General features: G+C 27.9%; 1 protein-coding gene across 1 annotated transcript in view; it reads left to right on the top strand.

Annotated features, from left to right (window-relative positions):
• Nucleotides 1-19,391, top strand: part of LOC119675473 (IDLSRF-like peptide) — a 44,318-nt gene extending 24,927 nt beyond the window's left edge. The window contains exons 2-4 of the mRNA XM_038086680.1: nt 5,532-5,660; nt 15,235-15,433; nt 18,862-19,391. Of these exons, the coding sequence (XP_037942608.1) occupies nt 5,532-5,660; nt 15,235-15,433; nt 18,862-19,009 (476 nt within the window). The 3' untranslated portion in view covers nt 19,010-19,391. The remainder of the gene's footprint in view (nt 1-5,531; nt 5,661-15,234; nt 15,434-18,861) is intronic.
• The last annotated feature ends 6,081 nt before the right edge of the window (nt 19,392-25,472 follow it).

The following is a 25,472-nucleotide window of genomic DNA, read 5'->3' as shown; positions in this document are numbered from 1 at the left end:
TGCTCAAAATTAAAAAGTTGCCCACTGGTAGATTACAGCTGACGGCAGCACTGTTGCATTTGGAGTAACTGCGCGGGAAATTCAAAAAGTCACTGACTTATCAAACCGCTCTCGTAATTTGAACACAGAATCGTTTAACATTCATTTAAACAATATTATAAAGGTTTGAGTCTTTGGCATGCTCCTTTAATATACTACTTTATCAAGAAAGTACATATAATCAGTCAATAAAACACAAAATATAATAAAGTATAGGCGGACTTTTTAAATGATCGATTCTCGGTACTTTTTTGAGAAAACGTGTAATTTTTTCACTCTTCAAAACTTTGCATTATATTAGATGTAATGTGTATTCTTGGTATATCTCATCTTTGTATTTAGACATTTAGACATTAAGTTGTTGAGACAAAAGTAATGAGGTAAAATATATACTGCTTATAATATCTAAACTTTATGAGCTAATATCTGCTAAACACTAATACAATGTACTGTCAGTTTTCAAATCAGAGAGTACTTTGGTACTTAGGTGAATAATTTATCTTTTGGTACGATATTTGCATATACACATATTTTATTTCATGACAGAAAAACCAATTATAGAGCGATTTACAATCATATATTTTTATAGTCAAGAGATATCCCTGGGCTCATGGAGGTCACAAAATTATAAGTAATATTTGCAGCCAGTTATTGTAAGTAGAGAACAAGGTCTGTTAAACAGTAAAATGTATTGTATAAATTATCTCATCCATTCAAATTTGGCTGTTTAAAATTTTCTCAATTTGTTTTCTTTTTTTTATTTATTTTATTATTTACTTCATTTTTATTTATTTAAAAACACAAATATATTTTATACATATATAGTATTAAAGGTGTGATCTAACATATACGTAATAATTGGCAAATATTCATTGATAGTCATTGATCATTGATATTCGTTGGTGTTGAATATATTTGTAAATATTTTGGAAAAAATTCATTTTATTCTCAAATACTCTGTCATCCTTTATCATTTATAAGCCACATTATAATATAGTAATATTTGAGAAGTCGCTTCCAAGTTTCTTTAAGCCGTCTCCTGATAATTCCCTTTAATGTAGGTTTTGTGCTTATTGGTAGTAAGTTAGTTATTAGTTAACCTTGAGGGCATTTACGTACAAAACATGGTGTTCCAAAAATTTTAATAATAGTTAAAGTATGATATCAATTCAAATGAATTCGTTCTACTTTAGATTTAACATTTTTGGACACTTTTTCTCTATGAGGAAGTCCATTAAATCTATAATTTCATTCTTAATAAAGATATTACGAAAACGTTAAGACAGTGTCGAGTCCTAAAGCCCTAAAACTTGTTACATTTGCAGTCACACTAAATACTAGTATAGTAGCAACCAATACCAGTTGAGGTAGCCAAGTATCCTGAAAATCATAAAAAAATATATAACATTTTGCTGGCAGAAAATTCACCATTAAAATAAATAAATATTTTAAGAGTATTCCTATGGTAATACAGTACAAGTTTTTATATATTTTATAATTTTTCTTCAAGATTCTGTGACTGCCTCTTGTGCTTTATTTAACTCGCACTTGCGAATCGTTTTTACCTTCATCGTAATTTCAATTTAAACCAAATTTCTTGACAATTCTTTTGTGCCCAAAAGTTTTATAATTTATTTTTGGACTTTTTGCATATTCTGCCATTTTTACCGTTTCTTTGTTGTTCCCTTTTTTGTTTTGTATAGCCTTTAACGGTAGAATTGGATTCAAAAGTATTGTATAACAATGCCGGGGTATAATTTGGTTTTAAAAATAACCTAAGTTTTTATGACTTAAAAGCACGATTCTATAATTTACAAAATAAACTTCAATGCTTATAAAATGTTTATAAAATAATAAAACGAAAGATACAGGGTACTCCAATCATGACAATATATAGTGAAAGTTAAAAATTATTTAATAGTTCTACATTCCGTTAAAGATTTGTTACTTTTATAGGCAATGTTAATTTGTTATTTACCACAACTTAATTCACAACTCCGATTGAACTCATATGAAGCAAATATTGTTTATACAATCAGTATGACTTACAAACTTAATATACCTATGAGCTGCTGAGTCTTTGTCTTCAAACTACCTCAAGGATACGGTCATCTTCAATTTCTCACAACACTTAACGTAGGTTATCGTTTTGGAATTGGGTTTTGTCTGCCGATGAGGCCTTGCTGCCTTAACCATTTAGTTCCTTAACCATTTAGCGTTTGATGATTTTGAGGAGTACTTAGATTGACCACATAAGATGCTTTTCCAAAAGGTAGAAAAATAATCTGCGAGTGAAACTGTCATAATGTATATATAATTTTAATTAGAATCTTTGGATAGTGATAGTTTTTAGAAAATAGCAGAACTTGTCTCAATTTTTAGACAAGTTAACATATATTCAGAATAAATATTTATTTTAGTTGAATTGAAAACAGTTTAAAGACTGTATTTACGCTTGCAAATGAACTAAAATCTCTGTAAATATTTTATTTATTTAATTTATTTAAAATCTTCCCACATAATATTACGCTTTTGCGTTACTTTTTTATGCAAATCCCTTGCTAGTGTATAACAAAAGTCATTGCATTATGAAGTTATGTTTTTTTATCCCATATTATTAAGTATTCCAAATTACTCTTTCTCTATTAAGGATAAAGGCTCAGATGCGTTTGTCTCCACGGATTATACCGCATGCAACCCATAAAGAAGATGCCTACACATTTTAATACTCATACGCTATGTGGCACATCTGTGGTTTATATTTAGCAACGATGTGTGTGCAATAATTTGTTGAAAGTCCTGAAGTTTTTGTTCAAAATTTTTTGTTTTTTCGGATTTTTTTATAAGCTTTGTATGTTTTTTGTTATTCTTTTTTGCAGCTTTATTTATTAAATATTTTAACTGCTTAAGTATTCCCAACAGTAAAAATTTTTTCTCATCACTGCTCTTAAAAACATGTATGAAAAGCGTGAAAGTGCTAGATAGCTTGGTACTGCCATATCCAGCTAAATGATTATATTCAGCAACTTCAACCAAGACGTCACACACTGAAGACAAATCCTTGACTTAATGTGAGCCACAGGAAATACTTAAATATTTAACAGATTTTTGTGCGGTAAACAGTTTTTAACTTTTTCTGATTTTTTGTTGTGCATATCTTTGATATAGTATATCTTTATGAACATTGCTATAACTAATAATTATCTTCTCATTAATTACTAAATTAATTAATTTTTGTAGTATTTAACAATCGTACTTCTACTATTGTCGATGTGTTTAAAGAAAAACTTTGTATTGTAGCTGAGTTTAATTGAATCATTAAAAATGAAATTGTTAATTAATTATGCAAATTTGGACAGATTTGCGAAATTACAATAATTAAAAATTTACTTCAGAGTACATAGTTTTAGTTCAGTTACTTAGTATTGTAAGTTGCGTAGATTTGGTGATTAGCGAATTTGTAGTGAACATATACAGTTTGGATAAAACTATTTAGCTTAGTGCACTCAAAATTGAAAACTTTTTTTAGATTTGGAAACATTAACTCAAACATTGTCCATTTTTTTAAAATCCTTTACCAATTTTTTGGTTGAAAACGTTTTTTTTTGTTGAGTTTTGGTATTATATTTTCTTAAACAAAAGCTGGTGCATTTCGTATACCTTTTCCAGATCAATAACTTCAAGCATGAGACTATCACACAGATCGGAACAAAAGAAAATCTTTCGCCTTTACTTCAGAGCTATATAGATATATACAGCAAATATACCAGGTCAGCAAAAAATATGTGTTCCCTAGCGTTTCGCCTAGGATTCGTTTTCTTTTTAACAATTACAAGCAGTATGGTAAGATTGAATCATTCGTCTGATCAGAAGTATGTAAATCCTAATACTCACCATTATCTGCCTGATTATTATTACTTTTATTATTTTGGGAGCATTTCATTGCAACCTAGAGATTTATTGTGCCCTCTTCACTGACTTGGAGTATTTTCTCAAGTTCAACTTTCTCTATAAATTGTGGTGTTCAATCAATAGTACAAACTTTTTTCATCCGATATGAACTCTTGTCTATAGATTTTTTTTGACTTAATATTAATAACAAATTTGATTTTCTTCAGTTACGACTCTCTTTGAACGTATCATGGAATATCAGTATCATACATATTGAGATAAACTTTTATACTGCTTAATGATCATTTTCGCAAACTTAAGATATCCTTTTGCAACAGTGGAAAGGACAAATGACATATATTTAAACAATCTATCAACAACGTCTAGATTTTCATTTTTATTTTATCAGATAATTAGATTTTTACCATAAACTACTTTTATTAAATACACTAAAATATACTTAAGCTTTTCTAGTGTAGTTTACTAATCAATAATAGTATCAAACAGGTGAAGTATTTTGGATGTTTGTTTTTGGTTATCGTACAAATTTGTCTTTTTCAATTGCAATTAGTATTTATGGTAAAGGACCTAACGTATCGGAAAACTGCATTAGACTCATAAAGAGATACTTACACTCATTAAAGCAAACCAAATTTTTGCGTGTAGTCCCCAATAGGAACAAATCCATAGAGTGGGCTTGATGGACTAATACTCCGAAGTAAATTTCTGTCTACAGGTATCTCAGTGGGCAAAACAAAATTTAAATTTGTGCTAATCGTACTGAATAAGTATGTCTATGTATATTTATATTTATAATTCTAATTCAAATTATAGTTATATTTTTTCACTGTATTTAAAGAAAGTATCTTTGTTTTATATCTTAATGAATGTATGAACGCAATTACCTTTAATAGTGAAAGTATTGAAACAGTTTTTCCAATATTTTATTTTGCTTACTTTCTTTGCTTTCAAAGCGATATTCGCAATTCTTCCTCCTCATTGCCGCCCATTTACGAGTTCAGCTAATATCTGATATTCTGTCCTCATTTAACTATTAATAATGTCATTTAGGTAAGCTCATTATATTCCTTAAAGGTCAAAGCATTGAACTTAATGAATCAGTCATTGTACGTAGTTTAACTAATTCTGGATAGTCCAATCAATATGCAATTTAATGCGATTTTATCAGTTTTTGTTCTTGTGGCACAAATGCGAAATTGCCAATAAATTTTCATATCCGCTTGTAACTAAAAGAAAATCTCATTATAGAAATTTAATAGCAATTGGGGAAATGGAATTATCCGCATTAAAAGCAATTCCATTTCATTTGCCACATGACATTCACAATATTTTTAGCCATTTAATGTGATATCGTTACGACTATGTTTAATAGAAATTTACATTTTGAGTGAAACCAAAACTAATATGTTTATTTTTATTTTTATTGTTTCTTTTCAAATAAATGTTGCTGGAATGAAAAACAACTGAAACAACTGAAACAACTGAAACAACTGAAACAACTCCATAACCATTAACCAATCCTATTGTCAACAACCAATGCTAATGCGTGTCAATATGTATTCTCGTCACTGCTTGCGCAGATCCCTGTCATCCATATGAACCCTTTAAATGTCCGGGCGATGGCAACTGCATTTCAATACAGTATTTATGTGATGGCGCTCCTGATTGCTCTGATGGTTACGACGAGGATATGCGCTTATGTACTGCGGGTAAGTAGACAATGAAGTAAAACGAAATGAAAATACATATTTTTATTGCGAAACGATACAATAAACGCGAAAACAATAATAATAAAAAGGATATAAAAACAAAATAAAAATAATTACATTAAAACATGTGCTAACAAAAAAATAAAAAACTGCAATTTTAATACTTCAAATAAACATTTTTCAGACTTTATATTCCATTTTCGTTAACGCTTTGTTTTTGTCTCTACTAAATATTAAACCAATTTGAAAATATTAATGCTGCAAAATGTGTCTTTTCCGTAGATAAACAGATTCTTAAATATACAAATATATATACATCTTAAACAGCGATGGGCACGCAATGAATATATTTGATTACTCCGCTCAGTTCGTTATGCGATCTGCTAGAAAATTACAAATAAAACCAAGCCGATGATTAGAAAGCAACAACAACACAAAATGAACTTAAAACATCGATCCACATTATACGTTTTGATAATGTCATTCACTACTCGCCTTTAAACAAAAATTTAAAATTATTATTAAACATGATGTGGGATATGTGAAGCAATGTCTATCGACAAGCACTAAATACTTGAAAAAACAATTTCTGTTTTAATTTATATTAGCTGCATCAGAATTTGAATGCACAAGTATGATTTTGTGTCTGTTGTTGATGTTGTTGTTTGGTTCATTTAATGCTTTTATAAACTCCAACTGAATTATAGATTTGTTATCTAATCCAAATTGAAAAAAAAAAACATTAACTAGCTTAAGTGTTGGTTTTAGCTAAGTACAATGTAAATGTGTATTTGGTATAACACACTTCCCTCGCACGCTAACTTCCATTAACTGTATATTATTTCCTTCAATACCAATTCTAACTATTCGTTTCTGTTGTACTCTATATGAGCTTGGAATTCTGTTCAAATATTGGCTAAAATCATATGACTGAAATTCGAATATTGAAATTCTTCAACGTAAGATTCCAAAGTACTACGGCTCTGTTTTTAATCCCGGATTTGATGTATTTTTAACGCAAATATAGAGTGTGATCTCAATACTGCTTACAATCAAAGTAGATATTTTTATAGTCTAGAGCCACAATAATAGTCTAGCTTCAAACGTTGCCAAGAAACGGTTTAACAATTAGAGGACTGCGAGGAACCCAAAATGTAGATAGTTTATTTCATAGTATGATTAAGAGATAAAGATGCATTATATAAAGAACTATATAAATAATATATGAATAGTTAACATAACAAAATTTCACAAAAATTTTGATAAAAAGTGATTTCCGAAATATTGATAAACATTTTTTAAAAAATCCACTTTTACTCAGTATAATCTCTGACTTTATTCAAAAGATATCAGAGTTTTTATTGGGTTAGGCTTTGACATTCTTAGACATTTAGAAAAATTAAAATTTTAAAATTATTTTTTATGTTTCTTGGATCATCGAACCATATTTGAAATTTAAGACACAAATAAAAAATATTTGATGTTTTAAATGTTAAATGTTAACCGAAATAGTCCATATAAATTAAATTTTGTTGAATAATTGAAATATTGTACCAATCGTTTCAATTCTGTTATAAGAGCTGACATGTACTGCGGCTACTTCAGTGACAAATTTTGTTGATTGTGATAAACAATCAAAACAAATAAATATTTGCCTCAGTCAATTGCTGTCAGTATTAACTTAGATACAAATGGTTAAACCTACAAACACAGAAGCACATAAACACAGAAGAGCAGCAGTAGTCAGCAGTCAGTAGTCAGCAACATTATTTAAAGTAACAACCAAAGCTTGCTGCACGCAATTGCTGCGCACAAAAGTATGCAACATAAATCAATCATTATACACAGTACACAATTGATAGATAAAAGATACATAAAAACATGTCCTTGGAATGGCAATGCCAATACATGACACCAAAACAAGCACAATAAATGTGCAACACAACTGAGACAATGTGCAGTGTGCAATGTCGTCAGTGTCGGCGTGTCGTCAGTGTCGGCAATGGCGGTAGTGTCGACCAAGTGTACAGAGTGTGGAAAGTGCATATGGCATGTGAATTGAAAAGCAAAGGGTTTTCGACAGCATTGTCAATGCATTTACACAACAAATTGGATAAGAGACGAAAACAACTCCGGAGAGGACATGTAGGTGGTCTAATTGAAAGCAAAAAAGAACTTTTTTACATTTCTACATCATATACTTTTTATTATATTTTATAAAATTATTTATTTGTTCTCAAGCAAGAAACGTGCAATTTCAATTTGATTTCCCAGCAGATAAAATTTATTTTAAAAGCCATTAAAAGGCAAAATAACGAATGAATTTTGTGAAACGTAAAAGGAAAATAAAGAAATAATAAACTCAACAAAATAACAATGATTACGTTTCAATAGAAATTGAAATTTATGCAACGGAAAATTTATGTTCGCCCGCATTCAAATGGAGAAATATTCGAACTTTAAAGAAATTTTATAAAAACATTTCCACTGCATTTGGGTATAAAATTCATTAAACGCAATTGGTTGTTTATATAATTTATTGAGAACAATGAGTTGTAAATACGAAAGTCGAAGGAGGAACTAAAAATACATTATCAACTTCTAAAGTACATAGATATTTTCATAATAATTATTTTAAAATTGAAAAGGATTCAAATAGCAAAGAAAAGACAAGCACAAAAGTTAAGATCATTTATTGAAATTTTGCTGAACACACAACGCTAGGTATTTCGAGTATTGCCAAGTACTCATCATCACTGGTCTTAGAAAATATTCGAATTTCTTTAAAATTAGTTTATAGTCCGTATAAAGTTTGTTTGAATTGCAAGTGCCAGGCTTAGAAGTAGCCAAGGCTGCACAAACTTTCAATGCTCAAGTTCCAGGTTCTTTGTCATTTTTTTCTTTTATTTAATGACATTAATCAAAGCACTTGCCGTACTTTAAATTAGAACGAGCTCATGAACTACAACTATACTTGGAAACACAAGTACAACGAATTGAAAGTTAACTTTTGAGATTGCCTCTTTTTTATTTCAAAGTTATTTTTTTTAAAAAGCTATTTAATAATAGTTTTTATTTTTATTAGTAATTCTAGTAATTTTGAACTTTAGTTGCTATTTTCATAATAAGGAGATATTAAAGAAATGGATATGTTCTTATATGCACCCACTAAATATAAAATTTGGAAATGTGTATGTTTTTTAAGAGTTTGCAATAATCAATCTAGAATACAGAGAAGCGCCACCATTGTTATTTTGCAATTCGTGGAAAGTCTGACTCACATGAAGACTTGAACTTAGAAGGTAGAAGGTAATGTAGAAGGTAATGTAGTTATACATGTGGGGTAAAAGATTCCTTTTATATCGGATGTATTACAGAAAGCGTCATTTTCAATATTTCGATATCATTTCAGCATACTAGTTCTAACGCTATTTCTCTGTCTCGCTATCTCTTAATTGAATTCGTATAAATAATATAACATTATCTTCTCATACCTTTTTAAATCATATAGATCACCAATTTACTTCCCTTGGATTTTATCTTTACGCACAGTATGCAATATAATATATTGTCATATTATACTTTCTGTGACTATTTCCCAAGTTTGTTGAATAAGGTTTGATGGATTTAAATTAAATTATTTAAATCAACCATCAAAACTAAAGTGCAACTCGACTTGCATTGGTATTGTAAGTTTGCAATCTAGATTTTTCGACTTTAACTAAAGGCAAGGGATATATAGTATATCACAATCCGATATATTTTTATAAATCATAAACTGCAAGAAATATAAATTACTATCAACAATTTATACTGAACTTAACACGGCAAGCATTCGGATCCAAATCTAAAACTCATAACTAAATTCATGAGTATGTTTATATAATTATATGACACAAAACTTATTTTAAGCACTGTAATGAACCTTTCCGCCGAGGTTTCGTTCGCCGGATCCGAGGGTTATTACAAGAAAATTTCTTTGTAACCCTGAACCTTCTCGTTGTATAATAATTTAAAAATCGGGCTATTTTTAGTTTAATTAATTTATTTTAGATTTCAAATAGATTTCTTTACAATATTTCTATTAATACTTTTTTACTAACAATTATAAATATTGAAAATTACTACAATTCCTGTAATGAGAAAACTAATCGGGTATTAGGAAGCGATTAGGCTACGCTGGTTGGTTGGGAATTAACGTTACCGATAAGGCTACGTTGCTTAGGAATCAATTTTACGTAAATTGGTTAGTTACCTTGTTAAATGTTTCCTTTTGTGCTGCAAAGTGCTCTGCTCCGTGGCCTGTGATCAAGTGCCCATGCGATGCCCACTGTTCTAAGTTTGTTTTTTTTTTGTTTAGGGTGGAAAGCATCGAAAGCCAGAGTGTGAGACTTAAACCCACTGAAACCACCTCTTAGGAATGAATTAAGAAGATTCCCACAGCAATGTGGAAACTTCATTCCAGTAATCAGGGGAGAGAGAAAGTAGATAGACTTAATACCTAGTGAAGTAGGTTCATCTAAGTCAGAAAGCAAGGGCATGAATCAAGAGGAAAGGATAATAATGACAGGAGTGGGGTTACGGCTAAATAGCGAAGGAGAGATTAGTGATATACTTTGTGCCCAGGGTCACGAAAGCCGCAGTTAAGAAGGGGAATAGCGAGAGGATTTTGGAGTGTATATATCAAAATGTAAAATTAATCGTCAACGAAATTTATAACACCACAAAACCAAATACGACGATTGATATTGGTGGCTTCTGACACTATTTTGTTGGAAGCACATATTTTCTAAATCCATCTGTTAAAATCTTCTACTAACGAAATTTGTGATCATCAAAATTGACTGTACTCCTGTCACACCTCCAGACAAAATAACATCCCATGCCAATGAGTATTTATAATTCCAATGATCTTTCCACAGTTATTTGTGCGTTTTCTCATATGTCCTGCATCAGAAGTTACAAGCGAGAAATGCTTTTCGTCACTTAAGAAAACTTGATGCGAAAAATAGTAATTATTTAACAGAACTTTAAAATATGTGAAGTAATATTTCATCCAGTATATCATTGAAATTCTATAACCTAATCAGGATCACAAAATCGATAATTAATCTCATAATAAAGCAATTTAACTAATAAGGTCAGATATTTCCTTAGATATTTCGAAGGAATTTTTATTAATGTTAAATATAAGTTGGGTAAATTTGAATTATAAAAATATTTTATGCAAATATGAATATACCCGTATGTGCATTTTAAAATATGTGTAGAGGATGTAAGTGATATATATTTCATGCATTTCCATATTCGAATGCAAGATACTTTTCAGTCCGAGCACTATAGCTGCAGACAAGTTAAGCTGAATGTACATTATTTCAAAATGCAGATGTTCTCTTTAGTTTAAGGTACAATTTGTACTATTTATTAATAAAAAAAAAAAATTGTGCGAACATAAAAGTCAAGTACGGTTTTGGATCAGTTGGTTAAGAAGCGCTGACTCGGAGCTTCAATTTGGCAGGGCACGAGTTCGATTTCTGGTACATGCAGTCTCAAAAATAATTATTTTCGAATAATTAAATACAAGAATTATTTTGAAGACCACTGATGATGGGTATTTGACAATACTCAAAATAGCTGTATGGTCAGCCAAAAATTCAATTAATTAAAATAATGTAAAATTAATTTTTGTTGTTGTAGTTCACTACGGTTCGAAAAACCTCTTTATAAAAAAAAAATTAAATTATATCGAAAAATGTACGTCCTTTTCGAATAAATAGTAATTATAAGTTTGATGTTAAATTGATGAAAAGATTATTGAGAATGAGATTTAATTTATTTTAATTAAAAAAAAATTGCAGAAATAAGATTCACTTAGATGTGCCAAGTATATTATATGAGCTTTTGCGAACTCCTCATTAAAAATTATAGTTTTTAGTACAAAAATATAATATAAAAATATAAAATCAGAATTTAAAATTAAATTTACGAACTTCGTTATTTATTAATAAATTTAAAACTCTTTTACTGCCGATACTGTTATTTTATTGCTTTATTCATTTTATTTTCAATTAATGAAATTTTTCGTAATAAATTAAAAAAATTTATGTGCGATTCAATGTTCGTAAGTTTTTGCTCGAAAATTAAACTTTAATTTGGTGAAATTAAAAAGTTTTTTCACAACTAAAAAATTTTTCAAAAACCAAAAAGCAATCATTGTTTCAATTGAGTGAATAGTTAAAAATTAATTAAAAGTGAAATAAATTAGTAAGCTGCAGAAGTGCAGAAGTGCAGTGTGTTATGGTGGAATAAATAATTAATTTGAGTTCAATTAAACTGAATTAAGTATTTCAATAACTGAAGTGAACTCCATGACTCTGCATTCTAAAAACATAAAATGGCTTAAATAAAAATTTTGGAGTGAATTTATTCAAATACTAAAATTCAATTTATTATATTTTAATTTTAATTTGAAGCAGAGTAAAATTATTTGGTATTTTTTATTAGAATTAAACTATAATGGGACTGAAGTACTTTCAACTAAACTTAATCACAGTTATATGTAAGATAAAAGTTTTTGGGTATTAGTCTTCACATATAGTGCAAAGCGAAGTTATTATAATTTAATTTTTTTAATTAGTTCATCACTCATAAAATATTAATTAATATTAAATAAATGTTTCTAGCGTAATAAATATCCCTTCAATATTCTAGTCGAACTCGTAGAGTTCTGATCCACAGTTATTGCAGCACTCTTAGATAATATTCTGCGTTAATCGTCTGACTTTTTGGGATAAATTCAGAGTAAACACTGATGTTATAAAAAATTTAAATCATTTCTTTCAACGAAAAACTATAACAGATTTTAGTATATGAAATTAGAATCAATATAAATATAATATAAAAGCCTCTTTCAAAAATTATTATTTATCAAATACAGTAACTATCTTTGAATGTGAATATTTTTACACAAATATTTTAACCACATAAAAAATATATGTATTTGTATATCACAAACACGTCTTATACGTTTGAGTAAACTTTATACAAATTAAAATCAAAATACAAATTTTAATGGGTACTCATTTTTTAGAGAAAATATTCAATATAAATTATGTATAATGCTGTGTTCCCCTATAGCCTTATGCTTCGATAAAATTTCACATTACATATGTACTTCATTCCTTACAGTAGTCAGAAATATATTTGGAACTATTTAGGAAATATATTCATCCTCGCCGCAGAAGTGGAAATCAATCTTCTATAATGCAAAACTAAGTAAGCAATAAAGTGAAATTGCAAAATAATTACCAACCCACAACAACAAAGCAAGTGCACTAATACTCGTATATCAACAGGATAGCAGAATGATTGTTTTTATAATCCTGAAACCGAATTTATGAAACGGAATAGAGAGTTACTTACAAGGAGTGTTGGGTGGTTATATACGTATATATACATAGCTTCAAATATTGCTTGTGCGAAGACATTATTGCCAACAAAATTACAAACGAAAAAGTTTCACAAAAAGTGTTTATTGCAATTAGCCGGACTTCATGAACAAATGAGGCTACCATTTGAATAGAGTAGGGACATCGTTCTGTTCTAATACAGAAAACGCAAATTTAACCTAGAAATTTGGCATAAATACACATGAAAACTATATGTGTAAGAAGTGCAAATATACAAAGAAATTAAAGACTTCAGCTTATTTTTTCTTTTCTTTGCAGAAAATCCATATAGATGCTTTTAAGTATCTATCACATAACACTACTTGCCTCTTTTTGGAAGTTACTTTTCATCTCTAATCCTAAATTGCTAACAAAAATTCTAATTTACTGCTTTGAAGAAATGTAAATCAATTTACTCGTATCCCATGAATTTCTGTTCTGCAGCAGATGATGAGGCCACCATCATTCGTTGAGGGATAGAAGATTTTATGGTGTTTCAGTGCGTATGAGGAACTTAAATTGTTTTCCACTTCTGTTTTAATGCATTGCTTTTGCTGGGATCAAAAATTTCAGTTTGGATATTTAATTTTTAAACTTTAAAAAAGCTTTTGACTTTTTCGTTAAATTATTTTCTTTTTTAATTAATACTTCCATCAGTTTTTATTAATTACTTTTGCCAAGCAATTCCCAGAAACCGCTGCTAACAGTTTTTTTTGATACATGACCGCACGTTCTGCTGCTCTGGTTGGCTTCTTTATGTGAAGTACAAATCTCAATTTTCTAGCCAAAGTAACATGACCACATTTTATGTACTTCAGCAACAGCACGTTTTGAATAATTAAAAAAGGAGAAGAAACTCTTAATACCGTTTTCGGTACAAAAGTACTGAGTTCAGTGCGCATATGTGCTCTGCACAACCAAGATACTAGTTCGTCCAAGAGATGTGCAATCAAAATTGTGCTTACTGTGGCCAACAAACTCGTTTCCTCTCGTTCATTAAATATTAAATTTCAAATCTTGGGCATAATGGCTATGAAATCTTAATTAAAACTTTATTGCAAGTTTAGGAAATTAGTACAAAGTGGATTCGGAGACTTCTTATTCCATTCGTTTTCGCTCCTCAAACTTAAAGATTAAAACGAAATAAGAAATAAAATTTTATTAATTCTTTTATATAAAATAAAAGCTATATTAATAATATATCATCAATTAAATTATCAAAGTTATATTACAGAAAAGCCCATTATGCGGCTACAATATTCTGAATAAAAATGGTCAGTAAAATTTATGACATTTTTATAAAATTTTAAATTAATATAAAAATTAATTGTGCTTCTGTTTATAAAGCTGAACTTAAAACAACAAATTTTAAATTTTAATCTAATTACTAAATTCTTAGTTAAGTATTTACAAAATTGTAAGTATAAGCGAACTTCAAAGATTCTCAAAATTCTCAAAATTTTATTTATTGAAGCCAGTTTGATAAATTCTTCCAATTTATTAAATTTAAATTTAAAAGTCATTTTCAATTTCGCGCATTGATCCCTTTAAGTGGATATTTGTGCTTTCTTTCTTTATATAGCTGACAATATCTTTAACTTAGATATTACTTATACTACAGAATGTGTTTGACCGACTTACATGGGGAAAATAACGTAGCTTTAACAATTCTCTACATTGCCGTTCCAATAACTTTGGAATCATATGTTAGTTATTACTTAATACTTATTAGTCATAAGGTCGTATTTGAGTTTTCTTCAAGCTTCTTTTGCAATCTTGCGTCTTGCTTTTCAATAACACCCTCAGGATCAATTACTTGTAATTTTTTGATAATGTTTTCTGTCATTTTCATTATCCGTTACTGTCACTAAATCTATATGTGTTCAGAATTTATCCCCGTTTTTAGACAAGTTTTCAAAACTTAATATTTTTTCTTCCAGTAAAACATGCCCACTATGTAGTCGAGGTTAATGACAAACAAAAAAAAAATTGATTAAAAAAAAAATAAATGGATTAACTAAATGCGCTAATGAAATCAAGAAAACAATTATTATTAATAGAGTGAAATGTACTTTTAAATATATTTAACTTACAGTTTTAGAATCTTATTTATTAATTTTTTTCAGCTAAACGGCCACCAGTAGAGGAGACAGCATCTTTCCTTCAGAGTTTAATAGCATCGCATGGTCCCAACTATTTGGAAAAACTCTTTGGTAGTAAGGCACGTGATGCACTCGCTCCGTTGGGCGGAGTAGAAAAAGTTGCAATTGCCTTAAGCGAATCGCAAACAATTGAAGATTTTGGAGCTGCACTTCATCTTATGAGGTAAGTTACAATTTTTTTCAATTTCATTGTCATTAAAATTCTAGAAGTACAATATTTCAACACTAGCCTACAGATATAATGTGTGAAAAATTAACTTGATTTTAGTTATAAATCTCTAACAATAAATTCAAAAAATTTACAATTATTTAATTAACGAAACCATTAAGTAATAATAGTATTTTATTGCATTAAATACACTGTAAAGAAGTGCTAAGTTCGCTTTAGGCCCAATAATTCGGAAGTAGGTGCAAGTTAATTTATTTGAAAGATACAATAAAGGATACCTCACACTACCTATATATTACAACCCATTTAATAATTCTATTTAATGCTCAACTTTTCTTTAATTTCATTTATTACAGGTATTAAATCTTGAATTAAATAAGATTTATATCCTATATAAAATATTTCTAATAAATAAAAATGAATATTTATATAATAAAATGAATTTAAATAATTATTTTTTTGTATTTGTTATGCGGGTAAGAAAAGTAATAACTGCAACCGGCAAATCGACACAATTATAATTATTTTTTTGGATTATATTTATTTGTTACAAAAATTTCACTATAAATTCTTAGTAAACTTTTTACCATTAATTGCATTTTAAGAGCAAATAATTCTCATCTAAATTTACTGAAATAAAAATCAACTAACAGCTTAATTCATTAGTCGTGCTGTATTTTTTATTATTGCTGAGATAATGACAACCACCGGTCCTGTCTTTCAAAGTTGAAATCTACTTTCAATTTGAACTTCAACTTCAATAAAAGCAAAAAGTATTTTTAAAAATTAAAATTGGATTAAAAATGTATTTTTAAGATATTTATCGATTATCCAATACTTGCTTTACATCTTACTTAATCATTAGAAGTAACTTTATGACTTTCAATTGCTTTTTCATTAATGATTTTAATTGCCTGCCACTCCGAAATCCCCGTAGAGGCTTTTGTATCTTTGTTTTTATGATCCCAAAATAAATAAACATACCTAAATATTCAATTATTGTGAAAAAAGCAGTACTCGTAATCTGAGTCAAGATAATTATGACGTGTAAAAATGCCATTAGCTACACAATCACAATCAGATGTCAGCAGGGACAGAAAAATGATTCGTTTAAATACAGAAAATACAAAAGGAAAAGGACGTCTAAGGACGACGCAAAAAACAAAAAATATGTAATTAAGCGTAAAATGACCGCACAGTGAATTCGACTCAGAAAATGATTGATTGATGAATTGATAATTGCACCTTGGGAAGTCTACAGTATATAAATAATTATAGTATATCGTGTATATATATTTGTGAATTTTTCACCTCTGAGATTAACTGAAAATATTGTGAAGAATCGCTTTTGATTTATTTAATATTTATTAAAAGTTTAGTTTCAAGAAAATTGACACATTTATGTGGCAGTAACTAACCTACGTAGGAGCCAAACTTATGAAATACTTTCATAATCCCAACGAAGTTTAACCGAAGGATTTGCAACTGGAGGATTTCATATGCTTCATGTTCCCGATAAACTTTGTCTAAAATGTTATTATCTTTTCGTAGCTGCAAAGGAAGGGGAAGTTTATATTAAACCATAAATAACACAAACTTGGCATTGTGCTTTGTAATAAAATCACAGAACACGTACCGTTGACATTAAACTTATGAGAGTGGGTTTTACACAGCTGACAACTGCAGGGATTAATTAAACCAGGAACATTTTGTGCGGCTATCCTTCCCTTCTCCCCTTCAATTTGTGTGTTCTTCAGCAAAGTTTTAATTTGTGTATCCGGCATAGAAAACTAACATTGAATATCGAACAATATTCCTTGGGAAGTTGACTTGAATGTGTTATTATCATTTAGGGATAATCAATTTAACAAAATAAATAAATAATAATCCTGTAAATTTAAAGAAACTCATTTTAACCAAGACAAACTACTAATTCTTTTCTTCAATACCTATCTCAAAAAGATTTTATATTTTATTTAAAATTATTATCAAAACAAAATTTGTTTTATTTTCAAATTTTTTTCATAATCGTAATAATATCCAAATATATTAAAACAATTCGAAGTTCTTTTACCACGAGTTTCTTCGTTATGTTCAAATGAAAGCACTTTATGGCATCATAAAGTGCTTTCTAATAGTAATACGTTTCCATTGAATGTTTTTTATAGAACCATTGAAAATATAAAATTAATATCAGCTCATATTTGTAGTATTAGGAAAACCTCAGCTAAGTTCAGGATGGTGTCAGTTTAATTTATAATATTAATCAATATTTTTCATGAGAAAGTTAAAGAATAATAGTTTTAATTATGCTTCTGGCATTATTTTCTTCAGAGAAGTGTACTGTATAAAGTAGCATTAAATTTAATAAAGCCACATAAATACAACTTTTAATTGTAATATATATATAAGAAATTGTATTTACAAATTGTATTTATCTTTAAATGAAAATAAAACACAACCGATTCATGTGATTCGTCTTTATTGAATGTATATCATGAAAATAATTATTTATGTCTAAATCTTAAGATCTAAGCACCACTTCCAGCTTCATAAAAGACAATGTTTAACAAAAATATACATTAATGCTGGGCTTGCAATTTGCAGGGGTCATTTCTAGCCTTTGTTCTACTAAAGTTAAGTTCACATTCAATAGAACCGTTGCGTCCAATTGAGATTATGCTTACATTAAATTAGAAGTGTATGGACTACTATATATTTATATAGTTAAGGTATATTAGTTAGGGATGTGACTATATCACCTCAGAAAACGTATACATTTATATCAGTTAAAAAAATGAAAAGTTTCGTGTTACTTACACACTCATATTGATAACTGTTGCTATATCTAACTCTATCTACACTATATTAGATATCAGAAAATTAGTATCTTATCTTATAGTATCTTCTTAGTATCTTAATAACGTATAATATCACTGAAAAGTGCAGTACAAATAATATTATTTAGTATGATATCAGATGTTTATTATAAAATTGTTTTATAATAATAATAATAATAAGACTTTACCTGTTCAATTTTACTGAAGATCATGGTGTCCTTAAATATATGACTTATAATTAATGTTTTTATTATCAACATTTTTATTTATTATAATTATTTTGAAAAAGGGCTGTAGAACTTAAGGATATTTACTTGAGATAATTTTTTAGAAAAAGTGTCTAAATCCACACAGAAGTAATCAACTTATATGTACAACCGGAGTCTTTGTATGACAATAACTCAAAATTCAAGCAAATAATTTATTCATGTACCATTCTGATAAAAATGAAAAGTATATAGTGCTGAGAGGCTTATTTTTGCCCAAACCATTATGAATTACTAAGCAATTATTTTATTGTATTTACAATGAATATACTACTCCTATTAAGTTCTTAACAATTTTCTATTTTTATCCTTATAGATCTGATCTTGAACATTTACGTTCCGTTTTCATGGCTGTTGAAAATGGGGATTTGGGTATGTTAAAATCGTTGGGCATTAAGGATTCGGAACTAGGCGATGTGAAATTCTTTTTGGAGAAACTTGTTAATACTGGATTCTTAGACTGAGTAGCACCAGATCCGGCTTCTGGATTTTATTACGCACACGCTCAACCCATTAACCCAAGTTTCTATTCATATTTGGGCACACCCTATGAGAATTATAACTATTAAATAACCATAGAGTGAGGCTCACAGATGAATGAATCATCAAAACAACTCACACGAACACAAACACAAACACAGACACACAGATATACAGACACATACACACACATATACTCAGTATATATACAAACCGTAGCATAATTTCATTTAATTTTTTCTCAACTTTTAAAATACCTACAAATTTTTAATTCTAATTTTAAGCCCTATTTCAATTCTCCTATTAAATTATTTCTTCAAAGTTCAAAGAAACTAAACATTTTTCAAAAGTTTTTATAAAAAATAATCAAAAAACTGAAAAAAAATGGTAAAACTCTATTGAAAAGTTGTTTTGTTTGACATATAAATTTTAAAAGAAAAAGATACAATTATGTTCTGCCGCCAGAAAACCTTTTTGCTGCTCTCTACGCTCACTTCTAAAGCAAAAACTTTTTTTTAATATTTTCCTAAACTCAATCTTCTAAAAAATTTTAAATTTTGAGAAAAAAATCACTGAACTTAAAATATCTCACTTCTTCAAAGTACAGACATATAAAATACTTAATCACATATGTATGTGCATTGAACTTCGTACTCGTATCTAAATGTATCTAAAGATATTCAAAACAAAATGTGGAAGCAGGATCGGCAAGTGTAATGAACAAAACACAAAAATACATTATATATTATAAATAATTGCTATTAGTATTTTAGTATTAAACGGGGAGAAACCAAAAGTAAATGTTTTAAAAAATATTTTTCAAATCTACATGTTATGTCATTATTAAAAGTATATATAGTTATATATTAGTGTTTTCAAAACGTATAAATAAAAATCTTAAACACTTATATAAAAATCATTAACTTTAACCAATTCATATATAATGAAGTAAAAAAATGATTTTTATTTTATTTCTCAAAAATAATTAAGAAAAATATAAATAAAAATCAAATTTATGAAGAAGTTCTTTATTGCTGTCAGTAAAAACCTTCCAGCATGAAAACACATAAAAAAAACTATCTAATAATAATAAGAATAATAATAATAATAAGAATAAAACTTATATTAAAATAATAATAAAAAATGTCCAACTTCACTTGAAGTTATTGTAAAGTACTAATAATAGCACAAGAATTCAGATTGAAGCAAAAAATTGGAAATTATTAAAAAGATATTTAGCATACCCTGCAGCTAATAAAATTTTGAATATGTTCTCTTATTGGATAAAATTTTTTATTAAATAAATTTTAAAATCTAAATGTGTGAAGTAGTTCTTTAAGGTACACATTCTGAACCAATTAAATAACTTTTTATGAAAATAATAAGCAACAAGAAGCAGTATAACGTGTCTATGATATATAAAAATATTGACTATATATAACATATTGAAGTCCTATATGGTCCAATGTGATCCTATATGATCCTATATGATATGGATATGCCTGTAACTCAATTTATGCAAATAATTTTAACGCAAATTAATATATTCAGTAGTTGTTATATATATATATATATAAGCCAATCAAAAGCAAATTATTTATAAAACCAAAAAATGCACACAATGTTTATTAGTAAATATAGCAAATAATTAAATTATATTAAAAATAATAATTATTTATATTTATATTAAAAATTATTCTTTCAAATATTGTATACAAACGTCAGCAGAAGAGGTCTTAAAATATTAATTTAGCATTTCATAGCATATTTTAAAAAAGTTTTTCAAAGCTCAAATTAACTATTGATTGTTTTAATATAAGAACTAAATTCCAATATGTAAAGAAGTCAGATTTGCTTAAAACTGACCCACTAAAACATGAAAGGTATTTCTTGTAGATATAGAGAAATGGTTTCCGTGGAACTATTAACAATCATTTTTGTTAACTTCTTTTATCTTAGTGCATTTATTTATTAAAATCTTCATATTATATATACGAGTTTAATTTGAAATTTTTTATTATTAATAACGTAATTTATATTATTAAAACATTGGACCTTTTCTTTAATACAATATTTCAAGTAATCTTGACTGGAATTAAGACTGCAAAGGTCTTCATCAGCGATTTGTCAATTTCTGTCGATCCAATATCAGACAATTGAAGATATAAGCTTCATTTCTTTCCTGACAATCGCCGAATTAGTAGAAGAATATTTTTCTTAACCCTGTCTTAACGGGGTTAGCTGCTGAACAGCTGTCAGAGTCTATAATTTTAGAGCAATTTTTGTAGAACAGTTATTATTATGAATTTGCAGCGATAACCCTGGGAATAAGTAAAACTTTTCGAGAGTTATTCTAGTGTCTCTGAATAAATACTTTCAGCCGGATATTATATGTTAAAATTAAAATATCTTTTAATTTGTTCATATTTCAATAATGTTTTTCATATTAATTGGTCAAGTTAGCAAAAATTATTCGTGAAAATTTGTCCATTTCTTCTCTTTCTCAGTGTTATTGTCACTACTCATTTTGTTGAGTTATTAACTTAATTTGTGGAATAAATAAATTAATGTTTTAAACTTTCTTTTTTTCCACTTCATTTTGTTTTAATTTTTTTTGTTTTATTTCACTTTTTTTTGGAGTATCTGTGCATTTCCAGTCCTATGATTTTTAGTATAATTTCCAATTTCCAAGTACGTATTACAGCTTCCCAAGATTATTAAAAGCTTATTCAGAGCTAAACTTGTAGGAAATATTTGGCATTTTGTTATAGTAATGGAGTTTTTATAATATATGATTTCTATGAAGTGCGCCATCTATATACTTACTTATTTACTGCAGTCCTCTTCTCCCAATGGAGCATAGGTGCCAATCTATATCAAGGATATACATTTTTTAATAATTTCGTTAAAAGTTTCATACTCATCAATTTCTGGGCATTGTTTAAATTATATTTTTATTTTTTATTTAATCTGATTTGATAAGCATTTTTATAATTAATTAAATACTATAACTATACAAATGATTCACTTATATTAATTGAATATTTTCTCGAAATTTAATTTCCAATAACCTTTATGTGATTGGCAATATAATCTTCTTTTCAGACAAAACAATATCTTCAGTCATTTATTAAATAGTTATTTCATTTATTTATAAATAATTTGTTTTAATTTTTTGTTTTTGTTGTTATTAAATATTTTTGATTTTTATATATTAAATTTTTTATTAATACTATTGGAAGCATTTCGAATTTCTTTAAATATTTTTATTTACTTAATAATATTATTCAAGTATTAAAGTTGTACAATATTTGACAAAATTTCAAAACATGAGTACATACCTAATTGTGACCAAAGAAGTATACTTGTTACAAGGACACATCTCGTCTTTTTCTTCACACCAACCTTAAATCTATTATCTCATTAACTTCTTTACCTGTTAAAGGAAAGCATATTATTTTGTAGCCACTTTAGTCATCATTTATAATTTATACTTGACATCCTTGACTTATATTAGCCTTGCTTCATTGCTTGATTGCATCCTTGACTGCTTATGTTACCCTGACAGTGTTACCAACGCTTGGGTTGATAAATGCTGCCAACGCAGATTGAGTCAACATGTTGCTGGAACGTTGTTGGATATAAATTATGTTCTCTACTCTGCTCTGCTCTGCTCTGCTCTGTTCATGCAGTTTCTAATAATTATACTTCTTCTTCACATTGTCTTGAGAAATGGCCAAGTTCGTAGAATGTTGGAAAGGTTAATTAAAATAAACATTAAAATATCAAATATAACAAAATATTAGAAATGATATTGAATTATATATTAAATTATATTAAATTTGTATTTTGCAACCCTCGATTACGGCTGATTTATGTGACATAAAATTATCACATAATTTTGATTTCTGTAGCCGTATATAGGTTCCAGTGTTTTAAACAACATTTTTGAATAATAATTAATTTTTATTAATATTTTAAGTTTTAAGTTTTAAGCTCCTCGTCTTTACAAGAAGTACTTTTTTGCAAAATTGACTTCTTTCCACTGGAATTTGTTTGAAATGCATAAACTACTTTTTTTTTGTTATTTATTCTCTTGAATTATAAATGTCGTGATAAGAAAATCCTTTTATTCTATGTAGTTTTTAATATTTGAACGAAACATATCACATAACGAAGTTTATATTATACAAATATATTATTACAACTAGTACATAGGGACGAAGGATAAGTGTAAGGATAAGGGCGTAAGGATAAGGGTGATGCAGATGATAGCAGCAAGTAAACTATTAAAAAGTGCGAAAAGTTATCAGGTAAAGAGCAAACCATTATATTTTTGTAAAAGCATAAAGGTAAACTGGTGTAGAATGAACTATAAAATAAAGTTAAAAATTATATATAAATTACACAAACACAAAGTTTAACTCTAAACTCTTAACTTTAAGCTTAAGATTGAAAATGAAAAATTTAAATTAAAAAACTGAAATCTTAAAATAGAAACGAAAACTGAACCCAACGTAGAAAAATACAAAACTGAATAACACATATTCTTATGATTTTGAGTTTCCAGCGATATTGCTTTCACCATCTAATTTCTCTATATGTACTAATAAAAAAACTTACTACATTAATTTTGAAAGCTTAACAGCAAAAGAGGCTTTTCTTCTGGAAAATATTAATGATTATAATATATAAAAATGTTAATCGCATAAAAAATCCTTTCAGCAGCGGAAAATCAATTAAAAATACAAATACTTTTAATTAATGGAGTTATGAGTACCTTAAATTAGTTTGTAGTCAAAAACTAAAAGAAAAACAACACTAATTAATAAAAAATAATAAAAAACTAACGATATAAATACTACTACATTAACTTACTTACTTATACTACTATTTTTACTACTATTTTTAATAAGACCCATTTTGGAGGTACATCGTATTTTAAAATTAAAGCAACTACAAAAAAGTATTTTCAATGTTGAGTATATAAAAGACATTTATTTAAATATATATTATTAACAAAAAAAAAAAAATACTATAAATATTATAAAAAGAAACTCCAAAGTTTATATAACTGAAGCGAAATTTTCTCAATACAAACATCTAAATATATTATATGTATCTGCATATTTATCTATGTAAATGCATGAAAGTTACACATGCAGTAAGCGGATTGCAATTAATGAGTCAAACTACTTTATTAAGTGAAATTGTTCTTTCATACAATGAAACCTCAAGTGATAATTTCATATAAGTTCTACTAGCTAAAGTCATGAAGATATAAAGCAGCAGAACTCATTTTAAATTAAATATTAATTTTTATAAAAATGTTTTCTTCATATATATTATTATAAAATATAAGCATTTTTGAGACAAAAAAAAACGAGAGTAACACTATATCAAAATACATATCAGCTATGAAAATGGCACAGTAAATTTAACCGTAAATTTAACTATAATATTATATTAGTGCAGATCATAACATATCAGTACAGATACAATCTGAAGACAAATTCCACTGAAATTAGAGTATTTTCTATTTACACTCACACTTATACGATATAAATGTATTAAAATGCATTAAAGAAAAAAATACCTAAAATGTTATGTCCTAAAAACATTTTACACAAAACTACTAAAGCAAAAAGACTTTGAAGTTGCTGGAAGAAACGCGAATCCGATATTGCCTGCAAAAGAAGAATTTGGAGAATATCTCGGTTACGCTAAGCCTCTTTATTTTCACAAACTCTCACTTTAAATGTTACAAGGAACTAGTGATTTAATTATGTCCAGGCTGTCTGCTTTAACATCAGAGAAAGTAAATTTTTGATGATAGACATAAACAGACATAATTGTCTCATACAATTGGTGGATAGATTGATTGAGTGATTGATCATAGAAGGTTTTTTGACTACTCACATTATCTGTCTTAGACAATGAATTATCATAAACTTGCTTTAAGTCTGAAATCATGAAATCTTATTTTATTTTGTGGCGGATCAGGTTTATTTCAATTAGCCGTTCATTGCTATTTTTATGAATACATTTAGATCCGTTTTATCAAACTTTTCTGTATTGAACGGAATTCCTGTTGTCGCGAGAATTTGCAACTCTCTTAACCCTAGTAACTTTACTATGTTATTAGTATTTGTACCACTTAACGAACATTTCAGACGGAAGAAGCAATAATTATTGCTTAAGGTATATACTTTAGTAACTCTTGGTGTACGAAACAAACTTTATAAATTCTTTCTACTATTCACTATGTAACAAATCATATAAAAATTGGAAAATCTCTGAATTCCTTAATCCGTAATTCTACGTCAAAGGTTTTCAGTTAAGAGAGCGATTGTCTACTTGTATTTTCCATGTGATTGGTTGGTTATAAGAAATTTCTGCTATGGATTTATGAAATAAAGAATGAGATCTGAGATGAAGAATGAGATA

This window comes from Teleopsis dalmanni, chromosome 2 (assembly GCF_002237135.1).
Source record: "Teleopsis dalmanni isolate 2A chromosome 2, ASM223713v2, whole genome shotgun sequence".
NCBI lineage: Eukaryota > Metazoa > Arthropoda > Insecta > Diptera > Diopsidae > Teleopsis > Teleopsis dalmanni.
This window is presented reverse-complemented; position numbering and strand designations above follow the sequence as displayed.